Source organism: Erinaceus europaeus, chromosome 1, assembly GCF_950295315.1.
Source record: "Erinaceus europaeus chromosome 1, mEriEur2.1, whole genome shotgun sequence".
Lineage (NCBI taxonomy): Eukaryota > Metazoa > Chordata > Mammalia > Eulipotyphla > Erinaceidae > Erinaceus > Erinaceus europaeus.
The window spans coordinates 56,952,906-56,972,415 of NC_080162.1; the positions used below are offsets into that span (position 1 = coordinate 56,952,906).

The 19,510-nt window shown below is 39.6% G+C and overlaps 1 protein-coding gene and 1 pseudogene across 1 annotated transcript in view; both read right to left on the minus strand.

The window, feature by feature from the left end:
• Positions 1–19,510, minus strand: part of PCSK2 (proprotein convertase subtilisin/kexin type 2) — a 266,200-nt gene that overhangs the window by 128,569 nt on the left and 118,121 nt on the right. Inside the window, exons 3-4 of the mRNA XM_007525724.3 lie at positions 11,401–11,514; positions 7,462–7,570 (exon numbers count right to left, since the gene is read on the minus strand). Of these exons, the coding sequence (XP_007525786.1) occupies positions 7,462–7,570; positions 11,401–11,514 (223 nt within the window). The remainder of the gene's footprint in view (positions 1–7,461; positions 7,571–11,400; positions 11,515–19,510) is intronic.
• On the minus strand, positions 8,782–10,064 carry LOC103115957 (large ribosomal subunit protein eL32-like; annotated as a pseudogene).

A 19,510-nucleotide genomic window follows, 5' to 3' on the forward strand; every position in this document is an offset into this window, starting at 1 on the left:
TTACTGAACTTCCTGATAATTCCCCTCAGTACAAAGAACTTTATGCTGTTTTCCTTGCATTAAAAGCTGTACCAGAATCCTTCAACCTTTTTTCTGACAGTGTGTATACTGTTAACTTACTTCCATGGCTTGCTCGATCTTATGTAAGAATTGATGACAACCCACTTTCTCCTCTTTTAATTCAAATTGCCTCTATGCTCTGTTCTCGAACCCATCCACTGTATGTTCAGCACCTACGTTCCCACAGCCCTCTTCCTGGTCCCCTGTCCGAAGGGAATGCTGCAGCTGACCGCCTTGCCTCCACAGGAATTCTCCTAGCCTCTGTCTCTAATCCTGCTGACTTTCATTCCCTAACCCATGTTAATCTTAAAGGTCTTCGAGCTCGATTTCCTGATATTCCTCTGCCACAGTTAAAACGTATTCTTGCTACATGTTCCTCCTGTGCAGGTCTAATCAAAACACCTGCTATTCAGACTCTAGGGGTTAATCCTCGAGGTTTAAAAGCCAACGCTCTTTGGCAAATTGATGTTACCCACATACCTAACTTTGGCAAACAAAAATATGTGTTCATCTCAATTGATACCTTCTCTAAGTTTATGTGGGCTACAGCTCAAACTGGAGAAAACTCAAAAAAGCTTATAAGCCATATGCTCTCCTGTTTTGCTGTAATGGGCTTACCTCTTCAACTTAAAACGGATAATGGACCTGCTTTTACCAGCAAACAGTTTAAAGATTTTTGTTCCCTCTGGAACATTACTCATACTACAGGCATTCCGTATAATCCACAGGGACAAGGCATTGTTGAGAGGGCCCATCAAACTCTTAAGGCTCAATTAAATAAAGAAAAAGGGGAAATTTACCCCCCTAATATCCAGCTGGCAAAATCCTTAACTACATTAAATCTCTTTAATATTTACAAAAACTCCGACCAACCTCCTATAATTCTTCATTGGCAAACACCACCCACCCTCCCAGCTATTAAAGTCAAATGGAAAGACCCACTTGATAAAATTTGGAAAGGACCTGACCCCCTGTTGACTATGGGGAGGGGTTTCGCATGTATTTTTCCACAAAATTACTCCAAGCCTGTTTGGGTTCCTGCCCGCCATGTCCGGCAATACCCACATGATGGTGCTGATATCCCTGAAGAACAAGAAACACTGCAAGAAGACTGGCTGCAAGAGGACTGGCTACAGGATGCACCCCAGGATCCATAATACAGCATGGCAGAATCAAAAAAAAAAAAAAATCTGATTCACAGAACTCTCCCCCCCCCCCCGAATGAATGTCTTATGCTATGACTGGCCAGTTGTGTTTTGTGAGTGAGTGAGTGAAAAAAAAAAAATTGAGTGAGTTGAGTGACCAAAATTTTTGTATGACCCATTGTGCTCAGAGTACTCTGAAAGTTAACTGACTTTATATCAAACGGCTGGACGCAGCCATGGTTTCTGGAGACGTCCAGAAACAGTCCAAAAATTGTTCATTCCCCCTTTTGATTTCTTTTTTAAGTCTTGATATCAATATGAAATGTTTAGTCTTAAACTGTGTGAGTAAAGATGGTTCAACTATGACAGTAGTTCTAAATTCACATTTGAAATGATATATCTTATTTACAAGTTTTTCTCCTCCTGTGTGTTATAAACTATATGTTTAATATGCGTGTTTCAAGTTTGGTAAACATTAACTTGACAGTTAAATCGTAACTTCGAAGTTACATTTTTACGAGAAGAGGTAAAATCAATTCATTTAAGTAACTGAGTGTTTAAGGTAAAACTCTAAATATTCAATGTGACAATTCATCATCTCCTAAGTTAAAATACAAATTCTCTATACAGGACATTTTTGGAGGGCCCCCAAAAATGTCCTGTAAGCTATCTTGTGGAAATTAATCCACAACAAATTTGGCATCAATCTGATATTGTAAATGTACCAAAAAAAAAATTGTCACTAAAATGTGTTAACTCTAGTAACCTGAGTGATGCCGGGATAGCCTGAGGGTACTTCTTCCCGAGCCGGTGCTCTCTGGGTTGGAGAGAACTCAACTGGAGCTGATCTAGGCTGCTGTGTGGGAGAGGGATCAGGAACGCGTGCTGCACCAACTTCCGCAGGAGATACACTCTGGAACTCTCGGAGCCGGAAAGCAATTTCCAAGTGTCTTTAATCAGAAGAGCAGCTGTTTTTATACTCTCCAAGTAGGGTGGAAACAGGATGTGATATAGAGAGGGTGGAGAGAAAAGTGACTGGTGAAAATCAGAGTGTGACAAGGAGGGGGCGGAACAGGCGAGAATCCTATAACTGAACCACCAATGCCCTGGAGTGCTTTATGTAAAAGTGATTTATGTAAATAGACCAAACCTTTGGATCAGTAAAATCCCTATATAGGCATATGGTTAAGCAGAAGCCAGGGGGAGATGGCAACTACCCAACAGTGCAGTGTGACAAAGTATACCTCCCTCAAGCTTCTTTTGAGAGTAGATTTCTCTTTACACTATCATTAGGATCTAATGGATGTAATGGATGTAGTGGTGAAAAAGGTCAGGTATTTTATCTGTGCCCTCTGGACACTCTCTTTGCAAGAAGCCAACTGCCATGTTAGAAGTTCATGGTTAGGCATTTTGTTTGACAGCTTCAGCTGAGCTCCATGCAACTGCCAGAATCAACTGCCAACCATGGGGATGAGCCAAACTGGGCATACAGCCCAGTCAAGTACTCAGATGACCACAGTCCAGACAACATCTGACCTTAATAGCACAAAGACCTCAAGAGAGAACTGCTCAGACAGATTCTTCCTGAGTTCTTATGCTGCAAAAATAATGGCCACTCTAAATTGTTATGTGTTGGGGTCATTTGTTACACATCAACAGTAATTGGAACAGACACCCTGCTGGAACTTCAGGTCTGTAAAGCCAAAGTTAGGAGAGAAAAAAGTATTTTTAGTGTGATGTGGTATTCTTAATCTTTTAGAAAAGTAGAAATATCTATAAATCCACTTGCAAGGATGAGGATCGTTCATAAAGTCACACCTTGAAGCCATAGCCAAGAGGATTTTAAGAACTAAAGATTCTGTTAGATAGTTGTGAGAATTTGGCTTCAGTTTCTTCACTTGGAAAATATGGATAATGATATAAGTCTTAGAGAATAATTGTAACCATGTTTGCAAAATATCATAGTGTTGAACATATAGTGATTACCCAATAAATCTGAGTTTTATTCATTACTAAATAATGAAGCTATTTCTGATAGAACCTGACTGGCCTTACTTTCTACTTCTTTGGCTCAGTCTGATAACAACTAAAGACCTTGATAGTGATATATTTTATTTGTGATCATCTTTGATCTTGATACTTGGCTCTCTGCCCTGAATCCTGGTCTTGGTGATTTCTGTCCACCTTACATTCTGGTAAGGCTCCATTAGTCTTTTGGTCAATTTTCTTTTTCTTCCTTCCTTCCTTCCTTCCTTCCTTCCTTCCTTCCTTCCTTTCTTTTTTTTTGAATTTATTTCTTTTTGTTGCTGTTGTTGTTTTTTATTGTTGTTGTAGTTATTATTGTTGTAGTTATTGATGTCGTTGTTGTTGGATAGGACAGAGAGAAATGGAGAAAGGAGGGGAAGACAGAGAGGGAGAGAGAAAGATAGACATCTGCAGACCTGCTTCACCGCCTGTGGGGAGTCAGGGGCTCGAACCGGAATCCATACACCAGTCCTTGCGCTCTGCACCATGTGCACTTTACCAGCCACACTACCGCCTTACTCCCTCTAGGTCAAGTTTTCAACACCAACTGATCTATTGAAATGATGGAACATTTTTAAAACTATAAGTAATTTATCTGAGAGAAGAGAATGTGAGAGGGGAAGAGGAGATGGAGAGAAAGACATATGCAGCACTACTTCAACACTAGTGAAGCTTCCCTCTTGCTGGTGGGGACTGGGGGCTTGAACCAGGGTCCTTGTGCATTGTTAGGTCTGTGCTCAATCATGTGCACAACTGCTTGGCCCCTATAATGAAGAAAATTAATTGTCATCATTAAGTGGTATCTTTGTCAAAAACTACATGTACAGAATGTTAGACTAGAACCTTAAGAAATACACTGGGGGCTAGAGTGTTTTGCAGAAAGATGAGAAATTTTACACATTTATCAACAACTGTACTTAGTGTTGACTGTAAACCATCATTCTATCCAATAATAATAATAATAATAAATAATAGCATTAAATTTCACCTATGTAAGGGAAAAATTACTGACTCTAGACCTGGTACAGGGGATAATAACTGAGATTTGAATAGACTTATGAAAGAGGGGTGAATGGCTATTTAAAACTGGCTTGTTCATATATTGAATCTTCTATCAACAAATATTCGAGTATTTGCCATACCAGTAAAAAAAAAATAGAGTCTGGTACTTACAAAGCACGACCTTATCTTTTTCTTAAGATGTTTGTATCTGCACCTGTGTCTGTTTTAACCCTGTTTTGGAGTGATATCTTTTTGAAAGCACATAATGCTATGGCATCCAGGTTTGCATGCTGTCTGAGAAAATTCTGTATGGGTGCCACCAGCCTCACCATCACAGTTGTCTTTGTCTATATGTTGAAGGAAAGATGTCCAATTACATAGTGAGAGACTGCTGAGCATCTAGCTCCTTTTTTGTTATATAGGAAGCCATTCTTGTTCTCCAAATAATTTCTCTTCAACAGTAGATCCAAGAAATTCTTGGGAGCAATAATTTCCCTTCAGTTACTAAATAAATTAAATACATACTAAATAAACACTTGAAAGTGAAAGATTGCCACAAATCCATGGTGTCTCTCCATACTGGGAGATAGAATCTATGCCCCCCCAGCCCTGAAATCTTAACTGACTCTTCACTGTTTATGCAATGGAAATGGCAGAGTGCTGCTTGCGCATTCCAAGTTCAGCCTTTAAGATGACTGGTGGCATTTGCCCTAAATCTCTTATGTTCTTGAGGGCCTTAACCATATGTAAGAAGGCCACACATAACTTTATAGGGAGACTACATGGAGAGGTGAAGCCCTATGAGCCCACAGAAAGGGAGCGAAGCCAACCCTAATTAGCACCACAGCTAAACCTCCATCTGACATCTGTCCCAGGGTCCTTCTTATCTCAATAGACAAGAAACCTTAAGGACCAGAAGTAGAACTCCTTATCTGAACTCAAGATAACATGGTGGCTGTTTAAAGTCACCCAGTTGTGGGGTGGTTTGTTGTGTAGCAGTAGCTGTCCCAAACAATGAAGATATCAAGAGTTTTCTTGTGGGAGCTAGTTTCTTTTTCTAGGATTCCCCAAGACCATACTAACTCAGCAGAACAAAAACAAATAGTATCAACTAAAATATTCTGTTGTGATTTCTAGAGGACTTCATTTTTCAAGCCAAAGATGTAGAAGAGTCAGAACTTATTGTCTCCTTTGGTGTGTGTGTGTGTGTGTGTGTGTGTGTGTGTGTGTGTGTGTGTGTGTGTATGTTTTAATACAGTGCTGGGTACTAAAACTCAGGGTATTGTTCTTGAATGATACTGTTATATAACCTTCCCAACCACAATTTCTATTTCTACATGGAGGAGGGTGGTATTGGAAGAGACACATGGAGAGAGGGGAGAAAGAGAGAGATATCAAAGCACTGTTCTATCATCCATGAAATTCCTTTTGGTGATGTGTATGGTGTTCCCAGGTGGTTAAAGGGATCAAACCCATGACTTTACAAATAGTAAGAGTGTACTTGCTGAACCTTCTCTTGCTCCTCCTTTTCTGTCTTTGGAAGGGATTATGGATTGACAGTCTGTGGTGCTGCAGTTAAAAGTCCTTAAAAGGGAGTGACATTTTCTGGAGTATTTTACTTAATATGCTTCTTACTCATGGACAGAAGTTGAGAAATAAGAACAGAAAGAGAAAACAAAGCAGAACTTGGACTGGGTTTGGTTTATTGCACCAAAGTAAATGACTGGGGGTGGGTCAGGGCAGGGGACTATTTTCAGGTTCTGAGAAGGACCTAGGCTGAGGGTAAGCGTGTTTTGCAGAAAATTAAGAAATTTCACACATGTATCAACAACTGTATTTACTATAAACTATTAATTATACCCCCCCCAAAGGAATGGTACATAGAGCTGCGCAGGTTTCCTGAGAGCAATGTGTCCATCGTAGTACCACTAATTTTAGGGTGCTTCTCTAGTTCCCAAATGTTGTATGAAATAATCATTAAAATGTATCCTAAGCAGATTTCCCCTGAACCTAGATGTATTTTTCTCTTAGGTGAACTATCCTAGCCACTCTTGTTTCTAAAAGAATTAGAAAGAAAGAAATATAAGCTCTTAATATGAATGCAAGCACATTCTTGTGCAGCGTCCTTTTCTGCTTGGGATACTTTGCAGCCACATGGTCAAAGCTTTCGTATACATTTCAAGATGGCTCACATGTCAGAAAACATGGAGGTATTGTTTTATGTTAACACTTAATGAATCCACACAACAGAAGAGCTGACTTTAAGTATGCCAACTTGGCAGCTTTTATTTCCCCCTCAATTTTGCTTCAAAAGCTTACTTTAGAGAACACAGCGTTCTAAGAGGCCCCTCAGAAGGGAATGGCTCCTATGTTTCATCTCCATATAGGCTTTCTGTATAATTGGAGCCGTGCTACATGGTAGAGCTTTTTACTGGAGACCCAGCTGGCTGATAAAGGCACTGGCACAAACCCCATGTGAGGCTCTGGGACAGCCTTCAGAGTTGTCAGAGTCAAGTATATGTGTAGTTAGATAAACACCAATTCATCAAACCCATTGGTTTTCACATTGCAAAATACAGAAAGTAAAGCTCTGTCGAGTGTTTAATAGACACACAGGGTAGAATAACATAGGGGAAACATAGTGAAATGTCATGAAAGTCTGTTTTATAAGGGTTTACTTTGGAACTAACAAAAATGTTAAAGTTTCTCCAAACCCCAGTCCTCCTACTAAAAGGCTATTTCATGGATCTAGAATCATACTGTCTAATAGAATTCTCTGTGATGATACAAATGGAATCAAATTTCTGTTTCCATAGCTACTAGCCATGTAGCCACTGAATGTTTGAAATAAAGGTAGTGTGATGGGAGAATTAACTTTTTCATTTTCTTTAGCTTTAACTAATTATAATTTAAATATAAATAGTCACATATGGTTGTCAGCTACTGTTTTGGACAATGTGGATCTAGAAAAAATTGATGGTAAATAGAAATAGGCTAAAAAATACTTTATGAGCAATGACCTAAGAAAAAAAACTGGGTGTTTGATGAAGAACTTTCATTTATTCCATTTAAAAGGCTGCTTTTATAAGCTTAACAGTTACTTAGTGAGGACAGCCTAAAGTAGAGGGCTATTGCTAGGAGGAAGGAGTAGAAACAGTCACTGGGCCAAGCATGGATATTTGATATTACAAATATGCTTCTGAATGAGATAAAATTTTGAGACACTCACCGTCATCCATAATTCCTATAGTAACACCTTTCCCTGTGTATCCCAGCTCCCATGCTTCTGCTACATTCAAATCCAGGCCAGGAGTGCCATCAGCTTGCCCAGTATTGATCTGGAATAGAAAGTGCAAAACAGAAACTCTTAGTTTGTTGCTGTAAACAATGTGTAAATAAATGTCTGCTTGATACTTTCTGCAGCCTTCTGATATCCTATGGCTTGTTCAGAGATTACATCATCTGTAAAATGATACATTGTATAAGGTCCCCCTCTTCTAGCCTTTCCCTCCATTTTTCAATACACACAGTTAATATTTTCTGCGTTATCTAAATATGCAATCTATTTATTATAAGAAAAAAGTGAGAAAGGACTGAGAAGGAGGATCAAAGCTTTGCTCAGCTCTAGAATAAGGTGGTGCTGGGGATTGAACTTGTGGCTCTGGGACTTCAGATAGAAAAGTTGGGTGCTCTATCAGTCAAGCTATATCACCAACTAATGCAGACACAGTTTCAAGTTCTTTCTTTCTTTCTTTTCTTTCTTTCTTTCTCTCTTTCTTTCATCTTCCTTTCCCACCAGGGCTATCACTGGGGCTAGGTGCCCTCTCCTGGTAGTCATCTTTCTTCCTTTCTTTCTCTCTCTCTTTTCTTTTTTTCTTTCTTTATCTCTTTTTTCCTTTTTTCATCTGATTGGACAGAGAAAGTGAAGGTGAAGGGAAGCTAGAAAGAGAAAGGGAGACACCAGCATCACTGCTTCACTACTTGTGAAGCTTCCTCCCTGCAAGTGAGGACTGGAGACTTGAACTCAGGTCCTTGTGCATGATAACATGTGCACTCTACTAGGTGTGCCAATACCTGATCCCCTCAACCTTGTATTTCCTTAGATTAGTTTTCTTTAAGCTCCTTAGAGTTGCCATTGTAAGACACTCTCATGCTTGCTCTAGTATCTCTTTCTACCTCACATTATGAATATAGCACATTCAGTCTGGCCTCATTTGAATGCGATTTTTTAATTAAGTAGCAATGTCCTTTGTAAAAGGGAACCTGTACTATCTGCCTTTGTAGCTTTAGCATCACTACACCAAGTCTTGATTAAATTTTTTTTTGTTGAACTGAATTATAGAGCTGGTTCACCTTTAGTACATGTACAGAAATATATTTATTTAAAAATAAGTCTCTTCCCTAAAAATAAACTTTAAAAAGGAAAATAAACAGAAAAATTCTAAATGTATCCACTATTTCTTTCCTCCCATTCTTCCTTTTTCTCTTTGGTGTGTGTGTGTGTGTGTGTGTGTGTGTGTTTATTAACACAAGACAAGGTGTATGGGAGCTACTTGTTCTCTCTAAGTAGCCCAGTGTTAGGGTTGGTGACTCTGATGGCCAGCTGGGCTGCCCTCTCCACAGTGGCTTTGGGCTTCTTAGAGAAGATGCTGTGGGCAATCTCAGCACAATAGACCTTGTTGCGCATGGGCAGCACCTCGAGCTGTTGTGCACCAGGAACTTGCAGGGAGCCACTGGGCAGCCTGTGCTTGGGCATCAGTATCTGGCCCTTGAACTTGTGTTACACCCTGTTGTCAATGCCCCTGAGCTTTCTCCATTTCCTCTAGATCTTGACATAGTGGTCTGATTGGTGCTGGTTGAACTTGGTCTGCTTCTTGATGATCTTGGGCTTCACAAGGGGTCTTAGGGGTGCCACAACTCTGAGCAGCAGATGACAGCCACCTCCATCAGCAGCATCAAGGAAGATACCACTATTTTCTTTACATTTGTTAAAAAATTTTCAAAGACAAGTTGTTAAAAGAAAATGAAGTTGGTGGTAGGTGTAGAGTCAAAAGGAAACTATACATATGACAATAACTGCTTTGTAAATAATTATTTTCTCCAACAAAGTGAATTAGAAAATAGTGATGTCAGTTTATATTGGCAGAAGCTGATAGTGAACATTTGGCTTCAGTATAGCATTGATAAAACTAGGATTTCTCTAGCCCTTGGCTCTCCACCTACAGGGGAAGTCACTTCATAAGCAGTGAAGCAGGTCTGCAGGTGTTTATCTTTCTCTCCCCTCTCTGTCTTCCCCTCCTTTCTCTCTGTCCTATCTGACAACAACGACATCAATAACAATAATAACTACAACATTAAAACAACAAGGGAAACAAAAGGGAATAAATAAATAAATATTAAAAAAACAAGGATTTCATTAGCAGTCTTTACAAAAATGACCATGTTTCTTCCAGGTATAGATTAAAGTGACAACACTCCTGTGGGATCCTCAAGGGATCGAAGGAGGGGAGGGAAATGAAAACACTAAGAGACAAGGAACCCTGGAACCATTCAGGGCTTGGTCTGGAACTGAACACTGAGCATATTTATTTTTGGGATAGAAAAAAATATATATATCTATAAAATTTTGGCAAACTTCTTCATGAATTTTGATCCTTCACCCAATGATGTAATTATTTGTCTTGTGGACTGAGGCATTCTCTCACTCTCTAATCTAGTTTGAGAGAAGGTCAGAAGCAAATGGTGATGGCCTCTTCTGCATGTAACCTCAGAGATCTTGTGAATTTTAGCACTTAGCACACTGAGAATTGCCTCAGGAAGCTGTTTCAGCATCACACATCACCATGACATGTAGCACATGGAGGCTTTGCTTCTGATTAGCTGCACATCTGTGCCATGGCAGATTTGCCTCTGAAAGCTGATTCAGAGTGTTCGTCTGTGAGGTTTGTCTCAGAAACGGTTTTCCACCATTTCTCTCTCCTTAGGTTACTATGACTTGTCTTCTACATCCTCCATCTTCTTGGAAGTGAAAATGACTCCATGACTGGTTTGGGCTAATGGAATGTAATCTCATGTGCCTGTCATTTGTCACATGGAAGCAGGCACTTTCAGAGCCTGTGTGCCTCTTCTTCCCCTGAGGTGTTCTTGAAAGTGGGGCCCTAGATGGAGATGAGATAGAGAGCCCCCGAGGAATTAAAAACACTGTGCATAGAGCATGAAGGGGAAGGAAGTTTTGACTTTGTTCCACTCTTTTGTGAGTTGTTCATGGTTGCAACAATCTTACCCTGTTCTGACTAACAAAAGTAAACTCACCCAGTCACCCTGATTGGATTTTCAAAGTTCCTTGCCTCCAAAACATAGGGCATAGTCAAGCTCTAAACATTCCTATAAAGTGTGGGTGTACAGGGTCATATTTAGATTTATCTCTTAGTCATCATCTTTTAATTTTAAATAAATCAAAGACTCATTCAAATTTTAAATTAGTCTTTCTTTGTCCTTCAACATACCCTGTAGTTCAGCTTGATCTGGAATCACGGAACCCTTGGAAACATAATCCAGTTCATCCAAGGGATCATGAAGGATTGTTGGTGAGCAGAAATTATTCACTTACTTAGACAGACTGAGTTTCTGTGTCTTAAACCCTGTATCAGTTAAGCCCCACAGAACTGATTTTCTGCCTGTACTTTAGGAAGCACACACAGATTTGACTTTTGTTACTTTAGCCTCTAAGCCCCCTTGATCACCTCTTGTGAAGTCACCTGATTCTTTCTCTTATGCCTTTGATTTATGTCATGTCCTTCTGGTACTCTGCCTGTTGAGACCACTGGATTATTATTTCCAGAACTCTGACTTGACTTTTGTGTATTTTTGCAAGTCTCTGTTTAAGCACTGATGCTTAAACTTTTCAGAGTATGGGAAGAAATGAACAGTTGTTGGCAGTGGCTTTGACCCTAAGTGATCATGATTTTCTAGCTGTTCTGGAAGAAAACTGATTTAAGAATGAGATGCGTGACTGGTGATAACACATCAATATACATCAGAGGATGAGTGAGAGGCTCATTGAGTTGGATACTGGTTAACATTCCCCCAGAATAATGAGGAAGTAGAAATATATTTTTATCTCATATTTCAAGATGAGAAGCATTGGGACTAACACAGAGCCACTTACCAGATACCATTGCTTTGTATAAAGAGGATCATTCATGTTAATGTCAATTTCATTGATGTCTCTATATCCTCGCTTTTTCCGGTTGAATCCTTCCTGTTGCAATGCCATCTTTACCTGAAATGACAATACTGACATATTACACAATACAGTCTTATTCTCCCTATGCTGGAATTCAGTTCTACAAATTCAAATCCCACTTACATTTAAGATATATATTTTTTTCAGGAGATGCCAAGTACATTTCATGTACACTCTGACTTTATGATTATTTTTCCAAGAGCATTTATTTTTTGTCTCTGCTGAACAAATAGTCCTTCTGATGGCTCCAACAGAGCCTTCTTTTTAAAAATATTTTATTTGTAAAAAGGAAACATTGACAAAACCATAGGATAAGAGGGGTATAACAATTCCCACCACTAGAACTCTGTATCCCGTCCCCTCCACTGATAGCTTTCCTATTCTTTTAACCCAAGGTCATTGTGGGATGCAAAAGATTGAAGGTCTGGCTTTTGTGAGCCTTCTTGAAATAAGATTTGATGGAGGAAATATATTCTCAAGCAAGACAAGTTGATGGGGTCACTGAATAAAATACAAGACACTTAATAGAACACTTCTATTAAGGAAAGGAGATTGATGTAGATTCAGAGAGGGAGAGAGCAAAAAATGCTAAGATAATTTTTCTGAAAGACTTCACAGTTTGTATTTGTTGACATTCAGTACAAATGTATCACATTTGGGAATTCACTGCAAAACAACACACACACACACACACACACACACACACACACACACACACACACACACACACACACAGCCTTGAGAGCCAGCACAGCACAGCACATCCATAGAAACATTCTAGAATAGGGATGGGGACTATCCATCCTGTGGACCATATACAGAATCATTTGCTTGTCCCTGCCAAGGTAGTGAGAGCTTTTTTCAGAGCAACACTAACTGCTAATTTTAGGCTGGTAATTTTGTATGACCCAAGAATGATATTATAAAATTCCAAATGACCCTTGGCAGAAAGAAAATTTCCCCACTTCTGCTCCTGAAGGTAAGTGAGGAATATTTCAAGAGAAATAGATGGATGATGCCACTGCCCTTGGCAACACTACATCTTTGGATAGTCAGACAGAACCTCTAGTCCTTGGACGGAAAGGAAAATTATGAGGAAGACTCATGATCATGAATCCAACAGACTAGAAACCAATCTCATTAACAAATGACTTCACTGAGGTAGCATCTTTTCTTTAACAGAATCCTTGTTAAACAAGAGCAACTACCATGTGGAAGTTTGAAAACTCTCATCTATTGGCTATTCTCTTCAGCATGAGAATATCAAGACCCACGTCAGATTTTATCTTAAAAAAATTTTTTTTTAATATTTATTTTATTTATTTATTCCCTTTTGTTGCCCTTGTTGTTTTATTGTTGTCGTTGTTGGATAGGACAGAGAGAAATGGAGAGAGGAGGGGAAGACAGAGAGGAGGAGAGAAAGATAGACACCTGCAGACCTGCTTCACCGCCTGTGAAGCAACTCCCCTGCAGGTGGGGAGCCGGGGTTCAAACTGGGATCCTTATGCGGGTCCTTGTGCTTTGCGCCACCTGCGCTTAACCCGCTGCGCTACAGCCCGACTCCCTTTTAAAATTTTTTTATATTTATTTATTCCCTTTTGTTGCCCTTGTTTTATTGTTGTAGTTATTATTGTTGTTGTCACTGATATCGTCGTTGTCAGACAGGACAGAGAGAAATGGAGAGAGGAGGGGAAGACAGAGAGGGCGAGAGAAAGACACCTGCAGACCTGCTTCACCACCTGTGAAGTGACTTCCCTGCAGGTGGGGAGCCGGGGGCTCGAACCAGGATCCTTATGCCAGTCCTTGTGTTTCGCGCCACCTGCGCTTAACCCACTGTGCTACCGCCCGACTACCCAGATTTTATCTTTTTAAAATAATAGTGCAGGAATGGCTCTTATAATATTACTCAGCTCAATTAGATCAAGTGCATTGAAATAAAAAGACTTTTTCATTTCCATAAAATTAATTTTTAATTCCATAAATCAGGTGTTAATGGAAATCAGTGATGCTCTGGAATGCTGTAGCTTCACCTTGACACTCAGGAGGCCTAAAGTCTGACTTAAGTGTATTGGTGCCTATAGTTTTGTAATATTTCGTGTTAACAAGAATTAGCCATTCTAAATTTTCAAGGGGTTTTAGTTTGTTAGGTTATCTCCCTCACTTCAATGAATATCATAGTTATTATTCTGAAACTTTCAAATATATATGTTTAACTTATTAACATTCAAACAGGGTTTTGCTTTTGTTTTCCCCGCCACCTATAATAATGCCATGTAATAATATCAATTGTTTTTATATTTCTAGGTTCTCACCCAATCCCAATTCACTGAAAAACTGATTTTTGCATAATAGTAACCACACTATAGATAAAATTGTACATTCTCTCTTTACTAAATAGCCTACATGAGGGTTTTTATGTGGTGCTACATAGCTCTCATATTTGAATTTGTAATGGTTACTTCAAAATTCTGCTGAGTAATATACTATAATTTCCTCAACACTTGCTCTCTAATTGATCATTTGAATTGTTTTCTATTATAAATGAAAATACCATGAACAGGGAGAAAAGCTTAGAAAGTACTTTTTAAAAACCTCTGGAGAAATCTCCAGTGTTATAATTTTATGTGTGATAAAACTCTTTCTTAATGCTTTAAACATATTTTCCAGTGTCTATATTTCCTCTTCACATTCCAACTAAAAGGCCACTTTTAACTTCTCCCTTTCCCCACCACACTCTAAACTGTAACCTTTCACACTCAACGCCTTTTTATTATGACTTACTATGGTACTAGTGACAAGTTAACCATAGATACTTGCTGCTAAGAAATATAGGTATTTTTAGTACTATCTATATCATACTTCTCTAAATTAATAAACTGGCCCAGACATTCATACAAATAAAAAGTATATGAAATCAAGAATGCCTGTTGCTGGGTATGATTTTAATGCAATTTCAATAAATGTGTATCCTGCACTTCTGGTTCAACTTTTAAAGCTTAGTTTGACACATGAGCATGCCATACACTTAATCTGAGAAATACCACACATTTCCTTTTCCCTTTCAGTCTCCCTAATTAAGACTTTTTCAATCAAATCTTTTGAATGTCTACAATGTGACAGTTACAGACCATACTAGGATGAAGCAGATATAGCCTCCAGCACATTTGCATAGTATTTTACAAGAACTTTCACTACATTTAACAAATACTGTAAAAGTCTTTGCACTATATTTAGCATTCACAACAAAATGATGGAGTGGGTATAGTTATAGTTGAGAACATGGAGGGTCAGAAGTCACTGTCCAATAGTTGAAAACATGGCAGAGCCACCCAGGTTGGCAGATTATAAATGTCATGAGCCTTCCTTTAAGCCACATTGCCTCTCCCAAAGGCAAGGAACACGGTCAACCTTCCAGAATCTGGGACAGCTTAACCATGAATGTAACTGTCTAAGGATCAGGCAGGGATCACTTCCCTGCTGAGCTGATAATTAAACAGCTGCTAATTAGCACTGATTGTAGGACTAGGGGAGGGGCCAAGAGAAAAAGGGAGCAGCAATATGAGAAACCTGCCTTGAAAGAGAGAGCATCTTGACTCGAAATGAGTATAAGAAGTAAAAAACACAAGACAGATATGTTGCTGAAAATATTGAAGCCTATGACACTGATGTTATTGACTATATTGTATTATAGTTTTCTTCAGGGAGAAGGATGGTGATGCAATCGATTAAGTGCACATATTACTATTCATAAGGACCAGGGTTTGAGTCCCTATTCTTCAACTTCAGGGTAGACATGTCAAAAGTGGTGAAGCAGGTCTGTAGGTGTCTCTCTTTCTCTCTCCTCTCTCTCTCCCTCTTGCCTCTCAATTTCTCTCTGTCCTATCAAATTAAAAATATACACGTTACTCTTATTTTCTTTTTAAATATTTATTTATTTATTACTGGATAGAACAGAGAGAAATTGAGTGGGGAGGGGGAGATAAAAAGGAGAGAGTCAGAGAGACACCTGCAGCTCTGCCTCACCATTCATGAAACTTTTCCCCTGCGGGGTGGGGGGACCAGGTCCTTATGCACTGTAATGTGTGCTCTTAACCAGGTGTGCCACCACCTGGCCCCTACTCTTGTTTTCTTTACTGCCATGAACTTAATCTTATTTACTACTATTTGAGTTGAGTTGTGTTCCGTAAAAGCTGCATCAAAACCCTAACATCCAGTACTTTAGCCTGTGATTCTATTTGGGGACACGGTTGCTGCAGGTGCAATTAGTTAAGATGAAATTGTTCTACAGTACAGTGAGTGGTTCCTTAATTCAATATGGCTTATGTTCTCATAGGGAGAGGACAGACACACAAGGAGAACAATATATAAAGACATTGGGGTGAAGCCAGGAGAGTGGAGAGGAGGCAGAATAAAATTATGCTATTACTAGTCAAGCCTGGGTAAACTGAAAGCAGGAAAAGTCAAGCAAGTGACTTCTAACTTCTAGAACAGCAAAAGATTCCCTTTCTGTTGTGTTAAAATGCTCAGTTTGTAGCACTTCATTAGGGGAATTAGTACAACCACCAAGAATTAAGCAAGCTAATTAAACTGAAGTAAGGCAAACCACCAAGAATTAAACTATGTCAGGCTTCTTTCTCATTTGCCAACTTTTGTTTTGTATTTAAAGTATTTTTTTGTAAATATTTATTTATTTATTCCCTTTTGTTGCCCTTGTTTTTATTGTTGTAGTTATTATTATTGTTGTCATCATTGTTGGATAGGACAGAGAGAAATGGAGAAAGGAGGACAAGACGGAGAGGGGGAGAGAAAGATAGACACCTGCAGACCTGCTTCACTGCCTGTGAAGCAACTCCCCTGTAGGTGGGGAGCCAGGGCTCGAACCGGGATCCTTACACTAGTCCTTGCATTTACGCCACCTGTGCTTAACCCGCTGTGCTATAGCCTGACTCCCGTATTTAAAGTATTTTATAGTTTAACTGTGTTGCCTCTCAGATTGAGTGTATTTTCATAGTTTCATGTAATCAAATATTTCTTTGACTTTATATGTTGTCTTCAAATAAATAAAGTCAGTAGAATTGGTTAGGATGTTCATATACCCCTCATTTGATCAAAGTAATCTATGTCTGTGTTTCTCCCATATAAAGGCATCTTCTGTGATATTGATCAGCATTTCTTTTTTTTTTTTATTATTTATTTTTTTATTTAAGAAAGGATTAATTAACAAAACCATAGGGTAGGAGGGGTACAACTCCACACAATTCCCACCGCCCAATCTCCATATCCCACCCCCTCCCCCGATAGCTTTCCCATTCTCTATCCCTCTGGGAGTATGGACCCAGGGTCATTGTGGGTTGCAGAAGGTAGAAGGTCTGGCTTCTGTAATTGCTTCCTCGCTGAACATGGGCGTTGACTGGTCGGTCCATACTCCCAGTCTGCCTCTCTCTTTCCCTGGTAGGATGGGTCTCTGGGGAAGCTGAGCTCCAGGACACATTGGTGGTGTCTTCAATCCAGGGAAATCTGGCCGGCATCCTGATGACACCTGGAACCTGGTGACTGAAAAGAGAGTTAACATACAAAGCCAAACAAATTGTTGAGCAATCATGGACCCAAAGCTTGGAAAAGTGGAGAGGAAGAATTAGGGAGGTACTCACTGCAAACTCTAGTATACTTCTGCTTTCTTACTTTGGTGCCATACTCCAAACTCAGTCAATTTCTGCTTTGCGTTTCTACTTCTTTTTTTTTTTTTTACATGCATAACATTCCCCAGATTCCCATTTAGCAATACAACCCCCACTATTTCATTTATCATTTTTCATGGACCTGTATTCTCCCCACCCACCCACCCACCCCAAAGTCTTTTACTTTGGTGTAATACTCCAATTCCATTTCAGGTTCGACTTGTGTTTTCTTTTCTAATCTTATTTTTCAACTTCGGCCTGAGAGTGAGATCATCCCATATTCATCCTTCTGTTTCTGACTTATTTCACTCAACATGAATTTTTCAAGGTCCATTCAAGATCGGCTGAAAACGGTGAAGTCACCATTTTTTACAGCTGAGTAGTATTCCATTGTGTATATATACCACAACTTGCTCAGCCACTCATCTGTTGTTGGACACCTGGGTTGCTTCCAGGTTTTGGCTATTACAAATTGTGCTGCCAAGAACATATGTGTACACAGATCTTTTTGGATGGATGTGTTGGGTTCCTTAGGATATATCCCCAGGAGGGGAATTGCAGGGTCATAGGGTAGGTCCATTTCTAGCCTTCAGCATTTCTTGAATGAGTATTCCACTGCTGACTTCACGATTTTCTGTCGGGGTTCCTCGGGTAGGGGTGAGCTCGCTAAAGGGGTCATCCAGCATACCGTGAGCAGCGGACGACACACAAACTTCTTTTAGGGCACCATTGGGGGAACGGAACATCTTTATTGATGCAGTTACAAGTTTATAAAGGGGCATCTGTGCAGGGGAAGTAGCCAGCTGGCCAATGAGATCAATATCTCCTTATAAGGGAAAAGAGAGCAAGGCAATGAGAAGGTGATGCAGGAATGGGGAAATAGAAATATAAGGAAGAGTAAGCCCACTAGAAGGGGGGAAGGATGGGTGATGCGGCAAGGCTGATAGGAAGGAAGGTTGGTACTCTGGCCATATCTCTAACACAAGACTGATATGCCAAGGGGAGACTGATAGACGAGCTTCTGGGGGGGGGTCAGCCATCCATGCTCAAACACATATCAGACCCACAACTTTCCTCCAAGATGTCAACAGCTAGAGTACTTATTTTAGTGCACCAGTCTAGGCAAAGACAATTTTGTTACCTTGCCATTTCTGAGAGCAGTTGTAAGATGCAATGCCTAACAGGAAAGTGCATTTTAGAATTGGTGGTATATGGTAGTTTTTTCTTTTCTAGATTTTTCTGATAATAAACTTTTGAGCAGTTAATGTGGAACTTCTCTGTTTGTCATATCCTAGGACGTGAGGCCCTAGTAAGCAAAGTAGGAACTGCCAGAAGTGGCAACTAGTCAAAGAAAGAGCCTTGGGCTGAGAACCAGCAGCTCTCTGGATTGTGGTGCAGCAGATGTGGTTTGGAACCTATATTTGCCCCTAGCTCTGTGTCTTTGAGCATAACTGTTGTTAAAATTCAGAGGCTCTTGCTGGCCGGGCTAGCTTCACGGGTGGGTAACAGAGACGCGGAGACAACGGCTGGGCAGGGAAGCTGTATTTCTTTATTCAGGAACAACAATTCATAAACTAAGACAAACTAATCACATAACAGTGACTTCTCTGAGAGTAATTTCCTAAATTGCAAATAATAACTACTTCTGAGGGTTGCTTTTAGGAATGGATAGTGTCAATTGCTGGGAAACACCTAGCATGTGGTTAAGGATTATGGATAACTTAAGTAGATCCTAAATCCAATGGTAAGTGTCCTTACAGAAGACACAGACAAAGTCATGAGAAGATGGAGGCAAAGAGTAGAATGACACAGACATAAGCCCAGAAATTCCTACAGCCAAAAGGCAGAAGAGGCAGGAAGAATGTCTGGAGGAAGCTTAGATACTGTTTATACTTTGATGGTGAACTTCTGGCCTCCAGAATTATGAGAGAACAAATAGAAATTTTGCTTGAGTATTATTTGTTATTATTATTATTAGTCACTGGGGCTTCATCTCTCTGGGGCAATTTTTTTTTTTTTTAGACAACCTTGTTTTGAGACTATGAAAAACATTTAGATTTGAAAATGATCACCACTTAGAGGAATAATTTGAGATGCTTTAAAAGTGGCAAGTGTGGTATGGGACTATCCCCTGTAATCTCAAAATCTTTTAAAATCTTTTATTAATTTTTTTTAAATTAATTTTTTTATTTAAGAAAGGATAAATTAACAAAACCATAGGGTAGAAGGGGTACAACTCCACACAATTTCCACCACCGAATCTCTATATCCCATCCCCTCCCCAATAGCTTTCCCATTCTCTATCCCTCTGGGAGCATGGACCCAGGGTTGTTGGTTACAGAAGGTGGAAGGTC